The 21,795-nt window shown below is 46.5% G+C and overlaps 1 protein-coding gene across 1 annotated transcript in view; it reads right to left on the bottom strand.

Moving 5' to 3' along the window:
* LOC120047552 (glycoprotein endo-alpha-1,2-mannosidase-like protein) overlaps window positions 1-21,795 on the bottom strand; it is a 33,858-nt gene extending 12,063 nt beyond the window's left edge. Inside the window, exons 1-2 of the mRNA XM_038993083.1 lie at window positions 21,300-21,795; window positions 14,558-14,667 (exon numbers count right to left, since the gene is read on the bottom strand). Coding sequence (XP_038849011.1) covers window positions 14,558-14,667; window positions 21,300-21,795 — 606 coding nt within the window. The remainder of the gene's footprint in view (window positions 1-14,557; window positions 14,668-21,299) is intronic.

Raw genomic sequence — 21,795 nt, 5'->3', positions numbered from 1 at the left:
AAACTCTAGAGAATATTCACATTTGGAAAGGTGACAGGAGCTGGGCTGTGTTCAGCTGCCCCTTGGGTCTAATTGAGAGCTATTCAAAGCCTAAGGACGCAGCAGGCGCAATACATCCATTATTATGCAGCCATTATAATAAGCAGTTGTTACAACAATGACAAAATGGCTTCAAGTGTTGTGTCCAAATACTGGTGGAGTCAACTCATAAAAGAATCTGACCAGAGAGGTCCAGGACCTGAAGAACAGTTTGCAGTTCTCCCAGGGTCTGCTCGATGAGTTTAATCGGGAAACGGCGAGATGACGACAATCTGTAAGCCTTTGAGAGAGGACATTAGTTCTGTATGTGAATCCATGATAACAATGACAGAGAAATCAGATTATCTCGAAGGACAGTCAAGGCCTGACAACATTGTTGTAGACGGAATTGCAGAATCTCCACATGACCTGGATGGAGTCTGAGGACAAAGTGAGTGAAATGATCTCGGAGAAACTGAAGTTGGACCACAGGAAGATTGAGTTGGAGCACGCCAACGGGACATGAAAACCCACCTCCAGCCCAGGCCGATAGTCGTCAAGTTCCTGAGGTTCAAGGACAAGGTAACGGTTCTGGAAAGAGCCATGAACTTGAGAGGAACGTACATCTTCCGTAACGAGGACTATCCTGAAGCTGTGCGCCAGAAGAGAAAATAACTTATCCCGGGCCATGAAAGCTGCCAGAGTGCATGGGGACATTGCTTACATCCAATATGACAGGCACATTGTCCAGCCTCCCTCCCAAAAGCCTGGAAAGGATGAGAGAGCCAAGCCTATGGATTCGTAGCTTCAACCCCACAGCACACACACACACACACTTACACACACCAACTGACTAATGGACTGCGAAATGTATGTTTTTTTCTCTTGCTTTGTTTGTTCTTTGGTAGCCTTAAAAATATGGTTCATGAAATCATTAACTTGCTAACATCAGATAACGTCCATATATTAGTCAATTCTGAGACTCACTTAGATAATTCCTTTGATGATACAGCAGTAGCAGCAATACAAGGATATAACATCTATAGAAAAGACAGGAATGCTTATGGAGGAGGTGTTGCTATATACAGTACCAGTCAAAAGTTTGGACACACTTACTCAATCAAGGGTTTTTCTTTATTTTTACTAATCTCTATATTGTAGAATAATAGTGAAGACATCAAAACTATGAAATAACACATATGGTATCATGTAGTAACCAAAAAAGTGTCAAATATATTTGAGATTTGAGATTCTTCAAAGTAGCCACCCTTTGCCTTGATGACAGCTTTGCATACTTTTGGCATTCTCACAACCAGCTCTTTTTCCCTCATCCTTCACTGTAGAAGCATCAAACAACGTTCTAAAGACTGTTGACATCTAGTGGAAGCCTTAGGAAGTGCAATATAACCCCATAGACACTGTATATTGGATAGGCATTCCTACAAACCTCAGATTTACCACTTCCTGGTTGGATTTTTCTCAGGTTTTCGCCTGCCATATGAGTTCTGTTATACTCACAGACATCATTCAAACAGTTTTAGAAACTTCAGAGTGTTTTCTATCCAAATCTACTAATAATATGCATATATTAGCTTCTGAGCCTGAGTAGCAGGAGGTTTACTCTGGACACGCTTTTCATCCGAACGTGAAAATACTGCCCCCTATCTCAAACAGGCTTTAGGATCACCACTTTATTTTAAGAATGTGAAATGTCAGAATAATAGCAGAGAGAATGATTTATTTCAGCTTTTATTTCTTTCATCACATTCCCAGTGGGTCAGAAGTTTGCATACACTCAATTAGTATTTCGTAGCATTGCCTTTAAATTGGGTCAAACGTTTTGGGAAGCCTTCCACAAGCTTCCCACCATAAGTTGGGTGAATTTTGGCCCATTCCTCCTGACAAAGCTGGTGTAACTGAGTCAGGTTTGTAGGCCTTGCTCGCACACGCTTTTTCAGTTCTTCCCACAAATTATTTATGGGATTGAGGTCAGGGCTTTGTGATGGCCACTCCAATACCTTGACTTTGTTGTCCTTAAGCCTTTTCCACAACTTTGGAAGTATGCTTGGGGTCATTATCCATTTGGAAGGCCCATTTGCGACCAAGCTTGAACTTCCTGACTGATGTCTTGAGATGTTGCTTCAATATATCCACATAATTTTCTTCCCTCATGATGGAATCTATTTTGTGAAGTACACCAGTCCCTCCTGCAGCAAAGCACCCCCACAACATGATGCTGCTACCCCCATGCTTCACAGTTTGGATGGTGTTCTTCGGCTTGCAAGCCTCCCCCTTGTTCCTCCAAACATAACAATGGTCATTATGGCCAAACAGTTATATTTTTGTTTCATCAGACCAGAGGACATTTCTCCAAAAAGTACGATCTTTGTCCCCATGTGCAGTTGCAAACCGTAGTCTGGCTTTTTTAATGCCGGTTTTGGAGCAGTGGATTCTTCCTTGCTGAGCGGCCTTTCAGGTTATGTTGATATAGGACTCGTTTTACTGTGGATATAGATAAGTTTGTACCTGTTTTCTCCAGCATCTTCACAAGGTCCTTTGCTGTTGTTCAGGGATTGATTAGCACTTTTCACACCAAAGTACGTTCATCTCTAGGAGACAGAACGCGTCTCCTTCCTGAGTGGTATGACGGCTGCGTGGGTCCATGGTGTTTATACTTGCATACTATTGTTTGTACAGATGAACTATTCAGGCGTTTGGAAATTGCTCCCAAGGATAATCCAGACAATTTTTTTTCTGAGGTCTTGGCTGATTTCTTTTTGATTTCCCCATAATGTCAAGCAAAGAGGCACTGAGTTTGAAGGTAGGCCTTGAAATACATCCACAGGTACACCTCCAACTGACTCAAATGATGTTAATTAGCCTATCAGAAGCTTCTAAAGCCATGACATCATTTTTGGGGATTTTCCAAGCTGTTTAAAGGCACAATCAACTTAGTGTATGTAAACTTCTGACCCACTGGACTTGTGATACAGTGAATTATAAGTGAACTAATCTGTCTGTAAACAATTGTTGGAAAAATTACATGTGTCATGCACAAAGTAGATGTCCTAACCAACTTGCCAAAACTATAGTTTGTGAACAAGAAATTTGTGGAGTGGTTGAAAAACGAGTTTTTATGACTCCAACCTAAGTGTATGTAAACTTCCGACTTCGACTCTACATGTCAACATCCACAGCTAATGAAGTCACTGAAACCCTTAACAAGGAGTTGCAGTCAGTTTTGGAATGGGTGGCCAGTAATAAACTGGTCCATAACATCTCTAAAACTCAGAGCATTGTATTTGGTACAAATCATTCCCTAAACTCTAGACCTCAGCTAAATCTGGTAATGAATGCTGTGGCTGTTGGACAAGTTGAGGATACTAAATTACTTGGTGTTACCTAAGATTACAAACTGTCATGGTGAAAACATATAGGTTCAATGGTTGTAAAGATGGGGAGAGGTCTGTCTGTCTGATAAAGAGATGTTCAGATTTTTTGACACCACACTCCACAAAGCAAGTCCTACTGTCACGCCCTGGCCTTAGTTATCTTTGTTTACTGTATTATTTTAGTTAGGTCAGGGTGTGACAGGGGGGGATGTTTGTGTGTATTTGTCTCGTCTTGGGTGGTTGTATTGTATAGGGGTTTTTGTTGAGTGTATGGGGTTGTGTTCAGTATAGATGTTTAGGAAAGTCTATGGTTGCCTGGTTTGGTTCTCAATCAGAGACAGCTGTTTATTGTTGTCTCTGATTGGGAGCCATATTTAAGGCAGCCATAGGCATTAGGCTATTGTGGGTAATTGTCTATGTGATGTTGCATGTTTGCACTCAGTATTATAGCGGTCACGTTCGTTTGGTTATTTTGTATTGTTTGTTAAGTGTTCTTCGTTATTAAAAAGAAGAATGTATTTCTCTCACGCTGCGCCTTGGTCTCCTCACTACGACAATCGTGACAGAATTACCCACCATACCAGGACCAAGCAGCGTGGTAAACGGCAGGAGAAGCAGCAGCAGCAGCAGCAGCAGGAGAGGCTGCAGCAGCAGCAGCAGGAGAGGCTGCACTATTTGGAGGAATGGACATGGGAGGACGAATTAGACGGCAAAGGACCCTGGGCAGAGCCAGGGTAATATCGCCGCCCCAAAGAAGAGCTGGAGGCAGCGAAGGCGGAGAGGCGCTATTATGAGGCGCTGGCACGGCAGAGCGGCTGGAGGCCCGAGAGGCAGCCCCAAAAATTTCTTGGGGGGGGGGGGGCACAAGGGGAGTGTGGCAGAGTCAGGAGTCAGACCTGAGCCAACTCCCCCTGCTTACCGTAAGGAGCCGGTCAGGGCGGAATTGGAGGTGAGCGACGCAGAGACAGTGAAGGAGTTAATGGGGAAATTGGAGGAAAGAGTTATGAGAGAGGTGCTGGTTTGGTGAATGAGGCACGACATCCGCCCGACTGAACGTGTCGGGGAGTTGATGTCACCGGGGACAGCTCTCCATACTCGTCCTGAGGTGCGTGCTAGCCGTCTGGTTAAGACTGTGCCAGCCTCACGCACTAGGCCTCCTGTGCGCCTCCCTAGCCCTGCACGTCCTCTGCCAGCTCGGCGCTACAGCTCTCCCAGCCGTGCTTCCAGTGGAGAGAGGGGGCGTCGTACCGGGCAGGCACCGTGTTATGCGGTGGAGCGCACGGTGTTCCCGGTGCGTGTGCTTAGCCCGGTGCGCAACATCCCAGCTCCCCACATCTGCCGGGCTAGGGTGAAGATCCAGCCAGGGCGGATGGTGCCAGCCCTGCTCTCAAGATCTCCAGTGCGCTTTCACGGTCCGGTCTACCCAGTGCCACCTCCACGCACCAGCCCTCCGGTGGCAGCCCCCCGCACCAGGCTGTCTCTCCGTCTCATCGCTACAGAGCCTTCCTCCTCTCCAGCGCTGCCAGAGCCTTCCTCCTCTCCAGCGCTGCCGGAGTCTCCCGCCTGTCCGGCGCTGCCAGAGCTTCAGCCCCTCAGTCCAGAGGCGCCAGAGCCAATCTGCCCAGAGCTGCCCGTCTGCCCAGAGCTGCCAGAGCTGCCCGTCTGTCCCGAGCTGCCCGTCTGTCCCGAGCTGCCCGTCTGTCCCGAGCCGTCAGAGCTGCCCGTCTGTCCCGAGCCGTCAGAGCCGCCCGTCTGTCCCGAGCCGTCAGAGCCGCCCGTCTGTCCCGAGCCGTCACAGCCGCCCGTCTGTCCCGAGCCGTCAGAGCCGTCCGCCAGACAGGAGCCGCCAGAGCCGTCCGCCAGACAGGAGCCGCCAGAGCCGTCCGCCAGACAGGAGCCGCCAGAGCCGTCCGCCAGACAGGAGCAGCCAGAGCCGTCCGCCAGACAGGAGCAGCCAGAGCCGTCCGCCAGCCAGGAGCAGCCAGAGCCGTCCGCCAGCCAGGAGCAGCCAGAGCCGCCCGCCAGCCAGGAGCAGCCAGAGCCGCCCGCCAGCCAGGAGCAGCCAGAGCCGCCCGCCAGCCAGGAGCAGCCAGAGCCGCCCGCCAGCCAGGATCTGCCAGAGCCGCCCGCCAGCCAGGATCTGCCAGAGCCGCCCGCCAGCCAGGATCTGCCAGAGCCACCAAAGCGGGTATTAACTATGGTGGAGTGGGGGCCACGTCCCGCACCCGAGCCGCCGCCGTAGGAAGGCCCACCCAGACCCTCCCCTTCTGTGTCAGGTTTTGCGGCCGGAGTCCGCACCTTTGGGGGGGGGTACTGTCACGCCCTGGCCTTAGTTATCTTTGTTTTCTGTATTATTTTAGTTAGGTCAGGGTGTGACAGGGGGGGATGTTTGTGTGTATTTGTCTCGTCTTGGGTGGTTGTATTGTATAGGGGGTTTTGTTGAGTGTATGGGGTTGTGTTCAGTATAGATGTTTAGGAAAGTCTATGGTTGCCTGGTTTGGTTCTCAATCAGAGACAGCTGTTTATTGTTGTCTCTGATTGGGAGCCATATTTAAGGCAGCCATAGGCATTAGGCTATTGTGGGTAATTGTCTATGTGATGTTGCATGTTTGCACTCAGTATTATAGCGGTCACGTTCGTTTGGTTATTTTGTATTGTTTGTTAAGTGTTCTTCGTTATTAAAAAGAAGAATGTATTTCTCTCACGCTGCGCCTTGGTCTCCTCACTACGACAATCGTGACACCTACAGGCTCTAGTTTTGTCTTATCTTGATTATTGTCCAGTCATGTGGTCAAGTGCTGCTAAAAATGACCTAGTTAAGCTGCAGCTGGTCCAGAACAGAGCGGCACATCTTGCTCTTCATTGTAATCAGAGGGCAAATATAAATACTATGCATGCCAGTCTCTCTTGGCTAAGAGTTGAGGAGAGACTGACTGCATCACTTCTTGTTTTTATAAGAAACATTAATGTGTTGAATTCCAAATTGTTTGCATAGTCAACTCACGCACAGCTCTGACACACACACACTTACCCCACCAGACATGCCACCAGGGGTCTTTTCACAGTCCCCAAATCCAGAACAAACTCAAGAAAGTGTACAGTATTATATAGATCCATTATTGCATGGCACTCCCTTCATCTCATATTGCTCAAATATACAGCAAACCTTATTTCAAAAAACAGATAAAGCAACACCTCCCGGCACAACGCCTCTCCCCTATTGGACCGAGATATTTTGTGTGTATGTATTGATACCCTATGTAGGCTATGTGCCATTTTTAAATGTAGGTAGTTCTATCCTTGAACTGTTCTTGTCTATTCATGTTCTGTATTATGCCATGTTTCATGTTCTGTGTTGACCCCAGAAAGAGTGGCTGCGGATCCTAATAAAATTCCCCCCCGACCCCCAAAATACAGTCACAGCTAATTACATCTAAATGAAAGTAACACTACCCCTTCTCCCCCGCTCTACTTATCATCGAAAGTTGAACCACAAATTGTGGCTGATATTTGAACCCCAGCGCTCAAGCATGTATAACTGCAACAGTCATATTTCTCGGCCAACAGAAGTGGACGAAGTGGGTGCCCAGAAATGTCCTCATACGATATTAACACTCATAAGTGTTAATATGTTGATCAATCTTTACAGACTATGTTATAGGATTGTCTCAGACGATGACTGTTTCAGCACTGGTGTTATGCCATGACAAATAACCTGACACATCTATCCCAAGGTCATTCGTCATCCACTAAAGCCCAGTGAATCATAGTTCTATTCCAGCTGACTATTCCTCAATGAGGAACAGATTGGCTGAACACACGATGGATCAGCTATGAAACAAATACAAACATTTTTAACTTGAATTTTTTAAGAGTAAGAGTGGAGAATTTCACTACTTTGAATTATATATGATCAAAGTGGACCACTTTTCTTCTCTCGCAACGGGTTCCGCAGGGGCCCAGCATGAAAGAAGCTGGATGGATAGAGCCGTACGCAGAATGGAAGCAGCAACACCTCGCCAGTTTGCTAACATAAGTCTGCTGCTTTTGATGTAGATCCATCATTCTCACCTGACGCTTGATTCAATTCCTGTCTGAGCTCCGCCTCACCACTCCCTGGTTCTGTCTGCCAAGACTTGCTTTATCTTTGCCTGGTCACAGTTGTAAATGAGAACTTGTTCTCAACTAGCTTACCTGGTTAAATAAAGGTGAAATACATTTTTTTTTTAAAGTAGCACTATCCTATAAAATACTTTGTTGTCATTATGGGGTTAGCTAGTGTTTACCGTGGGCTGTGGAGATTAAAGTGCAGAACATGTTGTATGTTTAGCATGTTGTGCATTTTTCATGACTGGGAATTGTCTTTTATGCTATAAAAAGACTTGTCATTATGGGGTTAGTATACCATTCACTATGGAGAATAAAGTTCTAAACATTTTTCACGTTGTTAGGCTATGCATGTTTTGTATTTTTCATGAGTGGGAATAGTCTTTGTCTTATTATGGCGAGGAACTGTAGCCAAGTATAGTGCATTCGATTAAGATAGGTTGGAGTAGGGGGTATGGCAATATTGAAATTAAAGTGAGTGGCTACTGGGCCTTCCTAACCAGTTGCCATGGTAATTTAACTCTTGGTGACACCAAGGGCTCAAAGTGTCACCATGACATTGGGACAGAAGTGCGCTAATGGATTGGAGTGATGCAGGCTAGGGATGGGAGGCAAGGCGGTTTTAAACTGTTGTCCTGTATAGTTAAATGTAGACATGGGGAGAAAATCGTTGTTGTCGCTAATGGTGGCAGCTAAGTGCTTCAGTGTCAGATGAAAATATATTTGAATTTGGAGCCCTCGTGGCAGTGTAGCTCACTATGGCTGTGTAGGCCACTCGTCTGAAATCAGTGTCGAAGGCGAGGAACAACTCTCCGTAATCTGATTGACGTCTCGAGGCAAGGTATCATTAGAGGGAAAGTTACAACTATTTCTGTGCTAATAACTTCGATTAAAAGCTGAGTGACTCGGCTGGGAAAAAAAATCATTCGAGTTTTTAAAGCCTGCCGTTTCACTGACTGTCAAATTATTTCTCCCTAAGCGAAAGAGCTATCACCATCTCAACTCCCGCTCGCCGCAGATGACTGCCACCGTTGGAATAGCCCGCTCATGTTCCACCCGAGACACATCAGGCCATTACACAGCAGAAATTTAGACTTACATGAGAGACCCAAGCAAACCAAGAGCTTTTCTCACAGACTGACCCAGCCCTATCACCATCACCAGAGCAAAGAATTGTCTGAATCGAGTAGAATACAACCTAATGCACTGTAACAGGCCCTTAGGAGGGGATTTCAACCATCCGTTAAACTACCCAGACAGCATTTTAAAACAGTCAACACCATACAGTATTGAACGTATCATGAGATGTTGCCGCTTCGTACTTCCAATAATGTTTAGGTTATATTAGTTCAATTCAGTAGGGTTCCACACGCTAAGTTGTCAACTTCTCATTAACATCAACGTCTAGCAGGCACACCAACTATGCACCCCAAATGGCACCCTAGTCCCTATGTAGTGCACTACTTTTGACCAGGGCCTGCAATTAGTGCACTATGAATGGAATAGGGTGCCATTTGGGACGCAACCAAGTCTTGTGAGATGGAAGATGGTAGATGCATGCTGTGCTGGGCATCTGGAGATGGGGAAGTGTGCCTGACAGCATGGCCTGCCCACACATGGGCCTCTCTGTACTGCTGCTGCTGTGCAACATGCCCTACTTTCCTGCCCCTTGGGGCCCGGATTGTTCAGGGAGGAAAACTGAGTCATGGGACCATCACCCCCGCCTATCCCGATTCCCCCCCCCCCTCGAGCCCACACACAGCCCCTCAAGGGCCAAAGGGGAGTTTCAGCCTGAGCTACTCTCCAAGCAAGCAGAGTGTGACCACGATTGTTCAACTCAGTGGAGCTCTAGAGCCTTCAACCGCAAGAGGATCTGCTCTTAAACTCCAACCGTACATACATAATACAAAAGCTGTGTGGGTGCCCATACTTGATTTAGGGGCTTTTTCCAATGCTATTCTTATATAAACAAAACAGTCTGTTTTCTGCAGTGTCATCTAGTGTAAGGTCCTAGATTTGGGAGTCTAAGTCAGTGCCATAGTAGTATTGCCTGGCTACCCAGACTCCTCGCTCCGACCAAACGCTACACCACACCCACCATAGAGGTTACTTTATTTTCCGTAATGAGTCTGGATCTGAGTACCTCCTCAATCCTTCACCGAATGTGAACACTCGGGCCGTCTGATTGGTCCAGAAACTGATGGGTTGGGCCAGAGCCAGAACACATGTGGGTTTGATACTCTGATTGGTTTGAGACGATCCAATCGCTGATGACTTTGTTTTGTACAACACCCCTTGTGCCCTCCGTCACCACAAACGACCCCAACCCTGGTAGACTAGTCTAGACCTGTTCTGGCCTGTGTTTCTAAGGCTTTTTCAGACTGTGAAGATTCAGCATGTCTGTCTCGGGACTGTCTGCTGTTATTCCGATCACATCACACACAGAGCTCCCTTAGATTGCTCTGTTAAGTGGCAAGTTATAAAGGCTCTGTAGCCTCCACTCATTGTGATCACCTCAGCTCAGACTGTAAAGAGAAGTTCCGTCACGACAGATCTGACAGGAGAGGGATGACAAGACTGATAAACAGAGAGATGGACTGACTGAGCATGTACCATGTAAGACGTTCACCTGCAACAGTGACAAACACTTCATGCTGTTGCCACCTAAAGACTTTCTCTTCTAGTCTCTTTCTTTGACAACATTGTTTGTGTCCATGAAAAATAACATAATTTATCTTTCATGTACTGCATTCACATTTCCTTTGAAGAGGCTACACACATTGGGACCTCAAATAAATGATTGCTCACTTTTGCTCCTAAGGATCCCTCAGAAGGAGTACAATAGAATGTACTGTACATGCAAGTCAAAGAGCCCTATGATGAAGTGAAATGCTGGGATGGTGGGATGCTGCCACTGAGAATAAAGGTCCGAATCCTACCTTGAAATCCATATGCTTAACATGTTTTTGCATAAGTCATGCATTGATAACAATGGGTCAAGTTATGTCCATGGATCTTATGTTAGGACTCAACCAAGAACGATTATGCATTCTACTGCTCATCCCCCATCTTACATATTGGTGTGAAAGAGGAGGCACAATTATACATTTTAATTTGCCTTGTCTTTGCAGAAAATTCCAGGAAGATTGTAATGCAAGAGGGCCTCTTTTGCATTAGAAAAATAAATGTTTGCGTCGCAGCTCAAAATTATGAGAGACCCAAGACATTTTTCTACGGTCAGCAGTTTGTGAAGATTTTTCACTAAAGGCACTCCAACAATAGATGTCCTTATGTGCAGTGGTGGAGGGAGAATATGGTCAGGAGCAAGTGGGCACTTGAACAGGATACTGATGCAGAGTACCACTCTAAATATGCTATAACAAGGTTATTAAAGGGTCAATCTGGGATTGGTACATCCATTTTTGGACTTTTAAAATAATGATAAACTACATGGCCAAAAGTATGTGGACACCTGCTCATCGAACATCTCATTCCAAAATCATGGGCATTAATATGGAGTTGGTCCCCCTTTGCTGCTATAACAGCCTCCAATCTTCTGGGAAGGCTTTCCACCAGATGTTGGAACATTTCTGCTGGGGCTTGCTTCCATTCAGCCACAAGAGCATTAGTGAGGTCGGCACTGATGTTGGGCGATTAGGCCTGGCTTGCAGTTGGTGTTGCAATTCATCCCAAAGGTGTTCGTTGGGGTTGAGGTCAGGGCTCTGTGCAGACCAGTCAAGTTCTTTCTCACCGATCTTGACAAACCATTTTTGTATGGACCTCGCTTTGTGCACAGGGGCATTGTCATGCTGAAACAGGAAAGGGCCTTCCCCAAACTTTTGCCACAAAGTTGGAAGCACGGAATCATCTAGAATGTCATTGTATGCTGTAGCGTTAAGATTTCCCTTCACTGGAACTAAAGGGCCTAGCCCAAACCATGACAAACAGCCCCAGACCATTATTCCTCAGGAAGCAACCATTATTAAACTTTACAGTTGGCACTATGCATTTGGGCAGGTAGCATTCTCCTGGCATCCATTACATGAAGCTGCAGACGAACAGTTATTGTGCTGATGTTGCTTCCTGAGGCAGTTTGGAACTCGGTAGTGAGTGTTGCAACCGAGGACAGATGATTTTTACACGCTACTTCAGTACTCGGTGGTCCCATTCTGTGAGCTTGTGTGGCCTACCACTTCACGGCTGAGCCGTTGTTGCTCCTAGACGTTTCCACTTCACAATAACAGCACTTACAGTTGACTGGGGCAGCTCTAGGAGGGCAGACATTTGACGAACTGACTTATTGGAAAGGTGGCATCCTATGATGGTGCCACATTGAAAGTCACTGAGCTCTTCAGTACGGGCCATTCTACTGCCAATGTTTGTCTATGGAGATTGCATGGCTGTGTGTTCGATGTTATCCACCTGTCAGCCTAGGGTGTGGCTGAAATCGTTAAATCCACTAATTTGAAGGGGTGTCCACATACAGTGTTTATAGTGTATATAGGCCCCATCCCTTAGATATTTACAAAAAAGTGGCAACAACTTAGTTGTTGTTTGTTAAAGTTATCTTTCCCTACTTTGGCTTTATTTATTTTTTACTGCTCTCTCTTATCAGTATAACTGCACTTTTTTGGTGGAAAAAATATAGGCAATTCTGAATCCTCCAGAATTAACTCGAACCTCTGTACTGTAATGTCCCGCTTTTTGTTAGATTACTTATTCTTACAAGGACTTAAGTTTGATATAGTTTAGTTTAACTTTACTCAGAGTACGCCGGCATTACAGGGTTATTCACAAGGCTTCCTAGCACATCAATCGGTCCCGTGTAAAACATGGAACTGGACTTTTCTGTACAAATACACGGACTGGATTACGGAATAACGTTCACAACATTACATGTACAACAGACATTTATTTTCTGTACTTGTGCTCTTATAAATATTCATTTTGAATATCGGCCTGCATTATTTGCATGATTTTCTATGTAGCAGAGATTCTCATGCAATCACAAAAACGAATCCGCTCTCAATTGTCTTTAAATGCGACCGTGTGTTGAGCAAACACAGCGTGTGTATTATTGATGCAACACAGCTGGAGAAAGGGGCTCTAGCTTAAGCCTGTCTCTCTTGTCACACTGCACTTGGTCCGCATTCATTCACACAGGCACGAGGCTCGCAATGCCCCTAAGCAGTCTTTAAAGGCCCAGTGCAGTCAAAAACGTGATTTCCTGTGTTTTATATATATTTCAATACTTTATGGTTGGAATAATATTGTGAAATTGTGAAAATCATAATAATGCCATTTTAGTGTAAGACCTGTTTGAAAAGACCGCCTGAAATGTCAGCCTGTTGCGGCAGGATGGAGTTTTAGCCTGCCCGGTGACATCACCAGGCTCCCGAGTGGCGCAGCGGTCTAAGGCACTGCATCTCAGTGCTAGAAGCGTGTATCACTGCAGACCCTGGTTCGATTCCAAGCTGTATCACAACCAGCCGTGATTGGGAGTCCCATAGGGCGGTGCACAATTGGCCCAGCATCGTCCGGGTTAGGGTTTGGCCGGGGTAGGCTGTCATTAGAAATAAGAATTTGTTCTTAACTGGCTTGCCTAGTTTAATAAAGGTTAAATTTAAAAATAAAAATAAATCACCAGTCGGTAAATTTGTTAGTAGACCAATAGGAAAAAGTTCCAAACCTCTGCCAATAACAGGTAGTTTATGGTTTTCCACCTCCCTACTCAGACCACTCCTAGACAGTCCAAGCACAATTCTTACTTGAGAAATTGCTCTTTGCTAAGAAACTATTTTAGTTTCTTTTTGACCATTTTAATTGAAAACAATCACAGTAATGTGATTTTAAATTAGATAAAAACGTCTCCATTGGACCTTTAAAACAAACACACACACAAATGCAAGTCATCCTGCCGCACAGCTGTCTACTGACACACAGATACACACCCAGAGGTGTCCTGCCCATACAGGCCACAAGGGCACATGCCCCCTCAGATTTGTCCTGTTTTTTATTTTTCAGATGTTAAATGAATTACTCAACTTAATTTTTAAGCCCACGCTTGATCATAACTATTTATAAAATTATCTGTCAGCGCTATTTTGCAGAGGGGCACACACATAAAGAGGTATGCTTAGATAACGCATATAGAAAAATATACATTGTTTTTACATAGAATTAGGCATAATGATTATTGCTCTAGATTGCTGGAAAATGCTGTTTCAGGTGTTTGAAAAATTCACCCCTGGATATACCACCCAAAGTGCTATATACCGAAATGCAGCATGCGTAACGTACACCACTTAAACTGCCTTAAAGGGTTTTAGACACATTCTCACAGACTTCCAACCGCTCAGGGTGAATGGATACACACCACTCAAACGGCTGTGTGGCTGTTTTTATATATCGGTTATGTCATCAAAGATTCTGCCGGATCAAGCCAGTACAGCTCACTTGGAGTATCTTTTTTCCTTTCAGCATCTTGAACAGCTACTACGTCTCTGCTGCATCTGATGTGCATCTACCATCTGATGTTACACGTATCGAATTACGAAGAAGGGGCCCTCTAAAAGTTTCATGAGCTTCAATGCAGTCCGTGACAGCAGGCAGAGGGGACTCGACGAGTCGACGTTGATGCAGTCGTTATCTCTGGGATGGCATTTTTCGACCTAATTGGCAATAGGTCATGTAGTTCCCTGATGTGTTTCCCTGCTCATCCAGTCCCATAAACAACAGTTCCCGCCAGAAGCTTTATTATGTCCCCTCTGCTCTTAGTTAGAGATGTCCTCATCGTCCCTCCCCGCTGCCTACTCAAAGTCATGTCACACTTGGCTATCAACTTTTTTGAAGTAATGGTATACTATTGTGTATTACAATAGTATTGTACCGTATTAAGATCTGTTTACCATTTGGTTGTGTAAATTTGTTCTTTGGAAGATTCCTTACCAAAGCACACATTCTTATCTAGAACTCATGAATCCCAAACACTGATTCCAAAGCAAAGTGTCTGTTTGTCTCTCTGTCTGTCTGTTCCTTACCTTGAGGTTGTGTCTGTGAGCAGCGTCTAGGACGGCCGGCACCAGGTCCTCTGTGGGCTCCCCATTGTCATCGGCCAGGCCTGGAGGATACCAGGACAGCACCAGCACCCCTAGACCACACAGGACAAGTCTCTCTCAGTCTCCACACAGGACATTTCAGGTTGGCTATACCCCACACAGAAATATAATTACTAGAATGGGGAAAGCCCCTCATAGCATGGCAATTTTACAATACACTCAATATGGCTGCTGGTCTACCTATCACAGAACATTGACTTCAATATCCATTCTAGTCATTCTATTTCAATGACCACACATCTCTGATACCCAATCCTGAACCTCATGATGTCCCTGTTACACCATTTTAAGTCGTATTGGTCAGTGTGATGTTGACGTTGATATATATGATCGTTACCTACATCTCCTAAGGGTTCCGGATTGGCTTGAAGGACTTATTGATGTGATTGCTGCCGTATGCATGCAGCTAATTGATCAAGTCATGTCCATTTTGGTCACTAGCTGTTTGGAATATTTGATTACAATATCTAAAAAGTCCTGGCCGCATGTATTAAAAAGTTATGTCCGCACTATTCATTTTATTATGGGCTCTTCGCGTAGTGGTATCAGTCACCACTGCCAGCAGGATGCTATTTGGAATTTTTGATGGGTCTTTGTGCCAGTGGCTTTAATTAAATGGACTCTTTTTAACTAAGCAAATTCAGTTGCCCTTTCTGTGTTCCATCTGTCACAGTGTTCGGTTTAGGGGGAAGGGAGGGGAAAGAAAGATCATTTCCCGGATGGTGTACAATAACCAGTTCAGCCGAAGGCAGACAACATTAGCATGGCTCGATTGGCTGTCCCATCAGTCGTTTTTGAAAACTTGTTTTCACACCCAACTCCAAGGCATCATCACTCCCATTTTGGTCAATAAAAGTAGCTTACATTTTTTCATTTAAAACATAGGCTACTTATTTCAGACAATGTGCATGCCACTTCCGATTATGGTTTTCAGTGCTGACCTTTGCAGTGGACAGTCATGGCCACTTACTGATAAGACTTAAGGGCTCCTTCTACTGACCAAGGATTTTCAATAACTTTTTTAGAGTTAAAAGGGGACATCCTACTTCTGACTTTCAACTGTTTGTATGTTCGATATCAGTGAAATACAGAAAAGCAGCAAACACATATTATTCAAGTGTTCAATTGTTCACGTTCAAGGTTGCTTGGAAGTGGATGTCAAGATAAACACAGTTCTAAAACGACTGTGAGAAAAGGCTGCTGGTGGACTGAGGTGAGCGTGCGGAGCTGTCCACTACATGAGTGCTGAAATAAACCGGCAAAGCGCAGGATAAGTGAAAAAAATTAATAGTGCGGCCATAACTTTTTAATACGCGCGACCATGGCTTTTTAGATATTGTAATCAAATATTCCACACAGCTTGTGGACATGGCTTGATCAATTAGCTGCATGCATACTGTGTGTGCCAGTGGCCTGCTGTGCTGGCTGCTTGACAGAACAGTTTTTGATATTCCCCTCTATCAGGGTGTGGACAAGAATTTATCTGGCTGCAACATAGACATTTATGAGCTGTCACTTCACGTGTGTGCTGAAGGATACTCACTATTACGATTAAAACAGAGTGTCTAAAGTGTCACTGCATGTAGGAAGGCAAATTTCATCACTCAGATATGAGGCATCACTTATGCTGTCTAAAGATACAGTAGAATGGTTGTCTGTTGGAATAAGGAAGACAGACAGCACGAGCAATGTGCAACGCAAGCAATGTATTCCAAATGAACCATAACAGTATACATCTGGCAGGAAATATAGACTATATGCATCAAAGTGAGTCATTCAAGTCAGTGGAACTCTTGAGTGATGTTGGCACATATACAGTTTAAGTCAAGAAGTTTACATCCACTTAGGTTGGAGTCATTAAAACTCGTTTTTCAACCATTCCACAAATTTCTTGTTAACAAGCTCTAGTTTTGGCAAGTCGGTTAGGACATCTGCTTTATGCATGACACAAGTCATTTTTCCAACAATTGTTTACAGACAGATTATGTCACTTATAATTCACTGTATCACAATTCCAGTGGGTCAGAAGTTTACATACACTAAGTTGACTGTGCCTTTAAACAGCTTGGAACATTCTAGAAAATATTGTCATGGCTTTAGAAGCTTCTGATAGGCTAATTGACATCATTTGAGTCAATTGGAGGTGTACCTGTGGATGTATTTCAAGGCCTACCTTCAAACTCAGTGCCTCTTTGCTTGACATCATGGGAAAATCAAAATAAATAAAATTGTAGACCTCCACAAGTCTGGTTTATCCTTGGGAGCAATTTCCAAATGCCTGAAGGTACCACATTCATCTGTACAAACAATAGTACGCAAGTATAAACACCATGGGACCACGCAGCCGTCATTCCGCTCAAGAAGGAGACGCGTTCTGTCTCCTAGAGATGAACGTACTTTAGTGCAAAAATGGCAAATCAATCACTGAACAACAGCAAAGGACCTTGTGAAGATGCTGGAGGAAACAGATACAAACGTATCTATATCCACAGCAAAACGAGTCCTATATCGACATAACCTGAAAGGCCGCTCAGCAAGGAAGAAGCCACTGCTCCAAAACCGGCATTAAAAAAGCCAGACTACGTGTAACGGCTGTCAATGTCGTTCTCCTCCTCGGACGAGGAGGAGCATGGATCGGACCAAGATGCGGAGGGATAAGTGTTCATTATTTAATGACAAAACAACAAAGCACTTCAACATACAAAACAACAAACGTGACAAACCCGAAACAGTCCTGTGTGGCCCAAACGCTGACACAGGAACAAACACCCACAAAACACAAGTGAAACCCAGGCTGCCTTAGTATGATTCTCAATCAGGGACAACGATAGACACCTGTCTCTGATTGAGAATCATACCAGGCCGAACACAAAATCCCAACATAGAAATAGAAAACATAGACTGCCCACCCAAAACTCACGCCCTGACCAATAAACAACTACAAAACAAGAGAAAACAGGTCAGGAACGTGACATAACCCCCCCCTTAAGGTGCGAACTCCGGGCGCACCAGCACAAAGTCTAGGGGAGGGTCTGGGTGGGCATCTAACCACGGTGGTGGCTCAGGCTCTGGGCGAGGTCCCCACCCCACCATAGTCACTCCCCGCTTCCGTATCCCCCTCCCAATGACCACCCTCCAACTAAACCCACCTAAATGAAGGGGCAGCATCGGGATAAGGGGCAGCACCGGGATAAGGGGCAGCAGCTCCGGGATAAGGGGCAGCAGCTCCGGGCTGAGGGACGGCAGCTCCGGGCTGAGGGACTCTGGCAGGTCCTGGCTGAGGGACTCTGGCAGGTCCTGGCTGAGGGACTCTGGCAGGTCCTGGCTGAGGGACTCTGGCAGGTCCTGGCTGAGGGACTCTGGCAGGTCCTGGCTGGACGGCTCTGGCGGATCCTGGCTGGCGGCTGGCTCTGGCGGATCCTGGCTGGCGGCTGGCTCTGGCGGATCCTGGCTGGCGGCTGGCTCTGGCGGATCCTGGCTGGCGGCTGGCTCTGGCGGATCCTGGCTGGCGGCTGGCTCTGGCGGATCCTGGCTGGCGGCTGGCTCTGGCGGATCCTGGCTGGCGGAAGGCTCTGGCGGATCCTGGCTGGCGGAAGGCTCTGGCGGATCCTGGCTGGCGGAAGGCTCTGGCGGATCCTGGCTGGCGGAAGGCTCTGGCGGATCCTGGCTGGCTGGCTCCGGCAGCTCCTGACTGGCTGGCAGCTCCTGGCTGGACGGCTCTGGCTGGTCCTGGCTGGACGGCTCTGGCTGGTCCTGGCTGGACGGCTCTGGCTGGTCCTGGCTGGACGGCTCTGGAGGCTCGGGACAGACGGGCAGCGCTGGGCAGGCAGACAGTTCAGACCACGCTGGGCAGGCAGACAGTTCGGGCAGCGCTGAGCAGGCAAGCAGCGCAGGCGGCGTTGGGCAGATGGCCGACTCTGACCTGCTGAGGCGCACAGTAGGCCTGGTGCGTGGTGCCGGAACTGGAGGCACTGGGCTGGAGACACGCACCACAGGGAGAGTGCGTGGAGGAGGAACAGGGCTCTGGAAACGCACTGGAAGCCTGGTGCGTGGTGTCGGCACTGATGGTACTGGGCTGGGGTGGGAAGGTGGCGCCGGATCTACCGGACCGTGAAGGAGGACACGCGCTCTTGAGCACCGAGCCTCCCCAACCTTACCAGGTTGAATGGTCCCCGTAGCCCTGCCAGTGCGGCGAGGTGGAATAGCCCGCACTGGGCTATGCAGGCGAACCGGGGACACCACCTGTAAGGCTGGTGCCATGTACGCCGGCCCGAGGAGACGTACTGGAGGCCAGATACGTTGGGCCGGCTTCATGACATCCGGCTCGATGCCCAACCTAGCCCTCCCAGTGCGGCAAGGTGGAATAGCCCGCACTGGGCTAAGCACGCGTACTGGGGACACCGTGCGCTTTACCGCATAACACGGTGTCTGACCAGTACGACGCCCTCTCACTCCACGGTAAGCCCGGGGAGTTGGCTCAGGTAACCAACCCGGCTTCGCCACACTCCCCTTTAGCCCCCCCCCCCCCCAAGAAATTTTTGGGTGAGCCTCTCGGGCTTCCAGCCGCTCTGCCTTGCTTTAGCCTCATACAACCTCCTCTCCGCTTTCGCTGCCTCCAGCTCCGCTTTGGGGCGGCGACACTCCACTGGCTCTGCCCAGGGTCCTTTACCGTCTAGGATCTCCTCCCAAGTCCATTCCTCTTTTCCCCATTGCTGTTGTTCCTGCCTTCCTTCTCCACTCCGCTTGATCCTGTTTTGGTGGGTGTTTCTGTAACGGCTGTCAATGTCGTTCTCCTCCTCGGACGAGGAGGAGCATGGATCGGACCAAGATGCGGAGGGATAAGTGTTCATTATTTAATGACAAAACAACAAAGCACTTCAACATACAAAACAACAAACGTGACAAACCCGAAACAGTCCTGTGTGGCCCAAACGCTGACACAGGAACAAACACCCACAAAACACAAGTGAAACCCAGGCTGCCTTAGTATGATTCTCAATCAGGGACAACGATAGACACCTGTCTCTGATTGAGAATCATACCAGGCCGAACACAAAATCCCAACATAGAAATAGAAAACATAGACTGCCCACCCAAAACTCACGCCCTGACCAATAAACAACTACAAAACAAGAGAAAACAGGTCAGGAACGTGACACTACGGTTTGCAACTACACATGGGTACAAAGATCGGACTTTTTTGGAGAAATGTCCTCTGGTCTGATGAAACAAAAATAGAACTGTTTGGCCATAATGACCATCATTATGTTTGGAGGAAAAAGGGGGAGGCTTGCAAGCCGAAGAACCCCATCCCAACCGTGAAGCACAGGTGTCACGGCTCTCGTCGTAATGAGGATCGGACCAAAGCGCAGCGTGGTAAGTGTTCATGATTTTTTATTAACCAAAACACTTTAACAAAATAACGACGTGAAGAAACCGAAACAGTTCTGTAAGGTGCATAAACTATACAGAAAACAACTACCCACAAAACACAGGTGGGAAAAAGGCTGCCTAAGTATGATTCCCAATCAGAGACAACGATAGACAGCTGCCTCTGATTGGGAACCACACTCAGCCAAAAACAAAGACATAGAAAACATAGAAATAAAGAAACTAGAATGCCCACCCTAGTCACACCCTGGCCTAACCAAAATAGAGAATAAAAGCCTCTCTATGGCCAGGGCGTGACAACGGAGGTGGCAGCATCATGCTGTGGGGGTGCTTTGCTGCAGGAGGGACTGGTGCACTTCACAAAATAGATGGCATCATGAGGCAGGAACATTATGTGGATATATTGAAGCAACATCTCAAGACATCAGTCAGGAAGTTATAGCTATATAGCAAATGGGTCTTCCAAATAGACAATGACCCCAAGCATACTTCCAAAGTTGTGACAAAATGGCTTAAGGACAACAAAGTCAAGGTATTGGAGTGGCCATCACAAAGCCCTGACCTCAATCCCATAGAAAATTTGTGGGCAGAACTGAAAAGGCGTGTGCGAGCAAGGAGGCCTACAAACCTGACTCAGTTACACCAGCTCTGACAGGAGGAATGGGTCAAAATTCACCCAACTCACTGTGGGAAGCTTGTGGAAGGCTATTTATTTATTTATTTTAATTGTATTTATTTAACCAGGTAGGCAAGTTGAGAACACGTTCTCATTTACAATTGCGACCTGGCCAAGATAAAGCAAAGCAGTTCGACACATATAACAACACATAGTTACACATGCTACCCGAAACGTTTGACCCAAGTTAAACAATTTAAAGGCAAAGCTACCAAATACTAATTTAGTGTATGTAAACTTCTGACCCACTGAGAATGTGATGAAAGAAATAAACGCTGAAATAAATCATTCTCTCTACTATTATTCTGACATTTCACATTCTTAAAAGTGGTGATCCTAACTGACCTAAGACAAGGAATTTTTTACTAGGATTTAATGTCAGGAATTGTGAAAAACTGAGTTTAAATGTATTTGGGTAAGGTGTCTATAAACTTACGACTTCAACTGTAGATCCTATTGTAGCTGTGCTCAAAGTAGAACAAATTGTTAAAACTTTAAAGTTAACTGGACAGGCACTGCAGCAGCAAAACTAATGCGAATGTTAAAACTTGTTTGTATGTTTCAGTATAGAATAACCACTGCACCTTTGCACTCTACCTGCAGCAGCTGCTCCAATCTGCTCCATGTGTGACTCCAATACATCCGGATCTCTCGAGCTGTACGGACCGAGCTCAGGGTAGAAACTGGAGCCGATGTCCTCCGGCGGCATATGCCTCCCTTTAGGGTAACTGGCGGCGATTTTGGGGTCCCAATGTGGCACGAGGACATGGTCCCAGTGCATGTATTTCCCATCCATCGACGGGTTCCCGTACCACACGCTGTAAAATATGTGGACGTCGTAAAATATGGTTCCATCAGGTCCAGAGTTTGATAAAACTACTTTGGCGCGCACCTGCCCCGGGGAGGAGACGGCGTCTTGGGACACCGAGCGCCGGTCCATCCTTCCTCCAATCATCGGCATGTGGCCCAACCCCGGGGCCAGGTCCGAGAACCCATCGCTGGGCTTCAGAGGTCTCAAACCCATCATGGTTCCGAAAACGAAGAGTGTAAATAAGAACAGGGCTATGCACGTTTTCTTCCGCAGCCTGGCCAT

Source organism: Salvelinus namaycush, chromosome 5 (assembly GCF_016432855.1).
Source record: "Salvelinus namaycush isolate Seneca chromosome 5, SaNama_1.0, whole genome shotgun sequence".
Taxonomy (NCBI): domain Eukaryota; kingdom Metazoa; phylum Chordata; class Actinopteri; order Salmoniformes; family Salmonidae; genus Salvelinus; species Salvelinus namaycush.
This window is presented reverse-complemented; position numbering and strand designations above follow the sequence as displayed.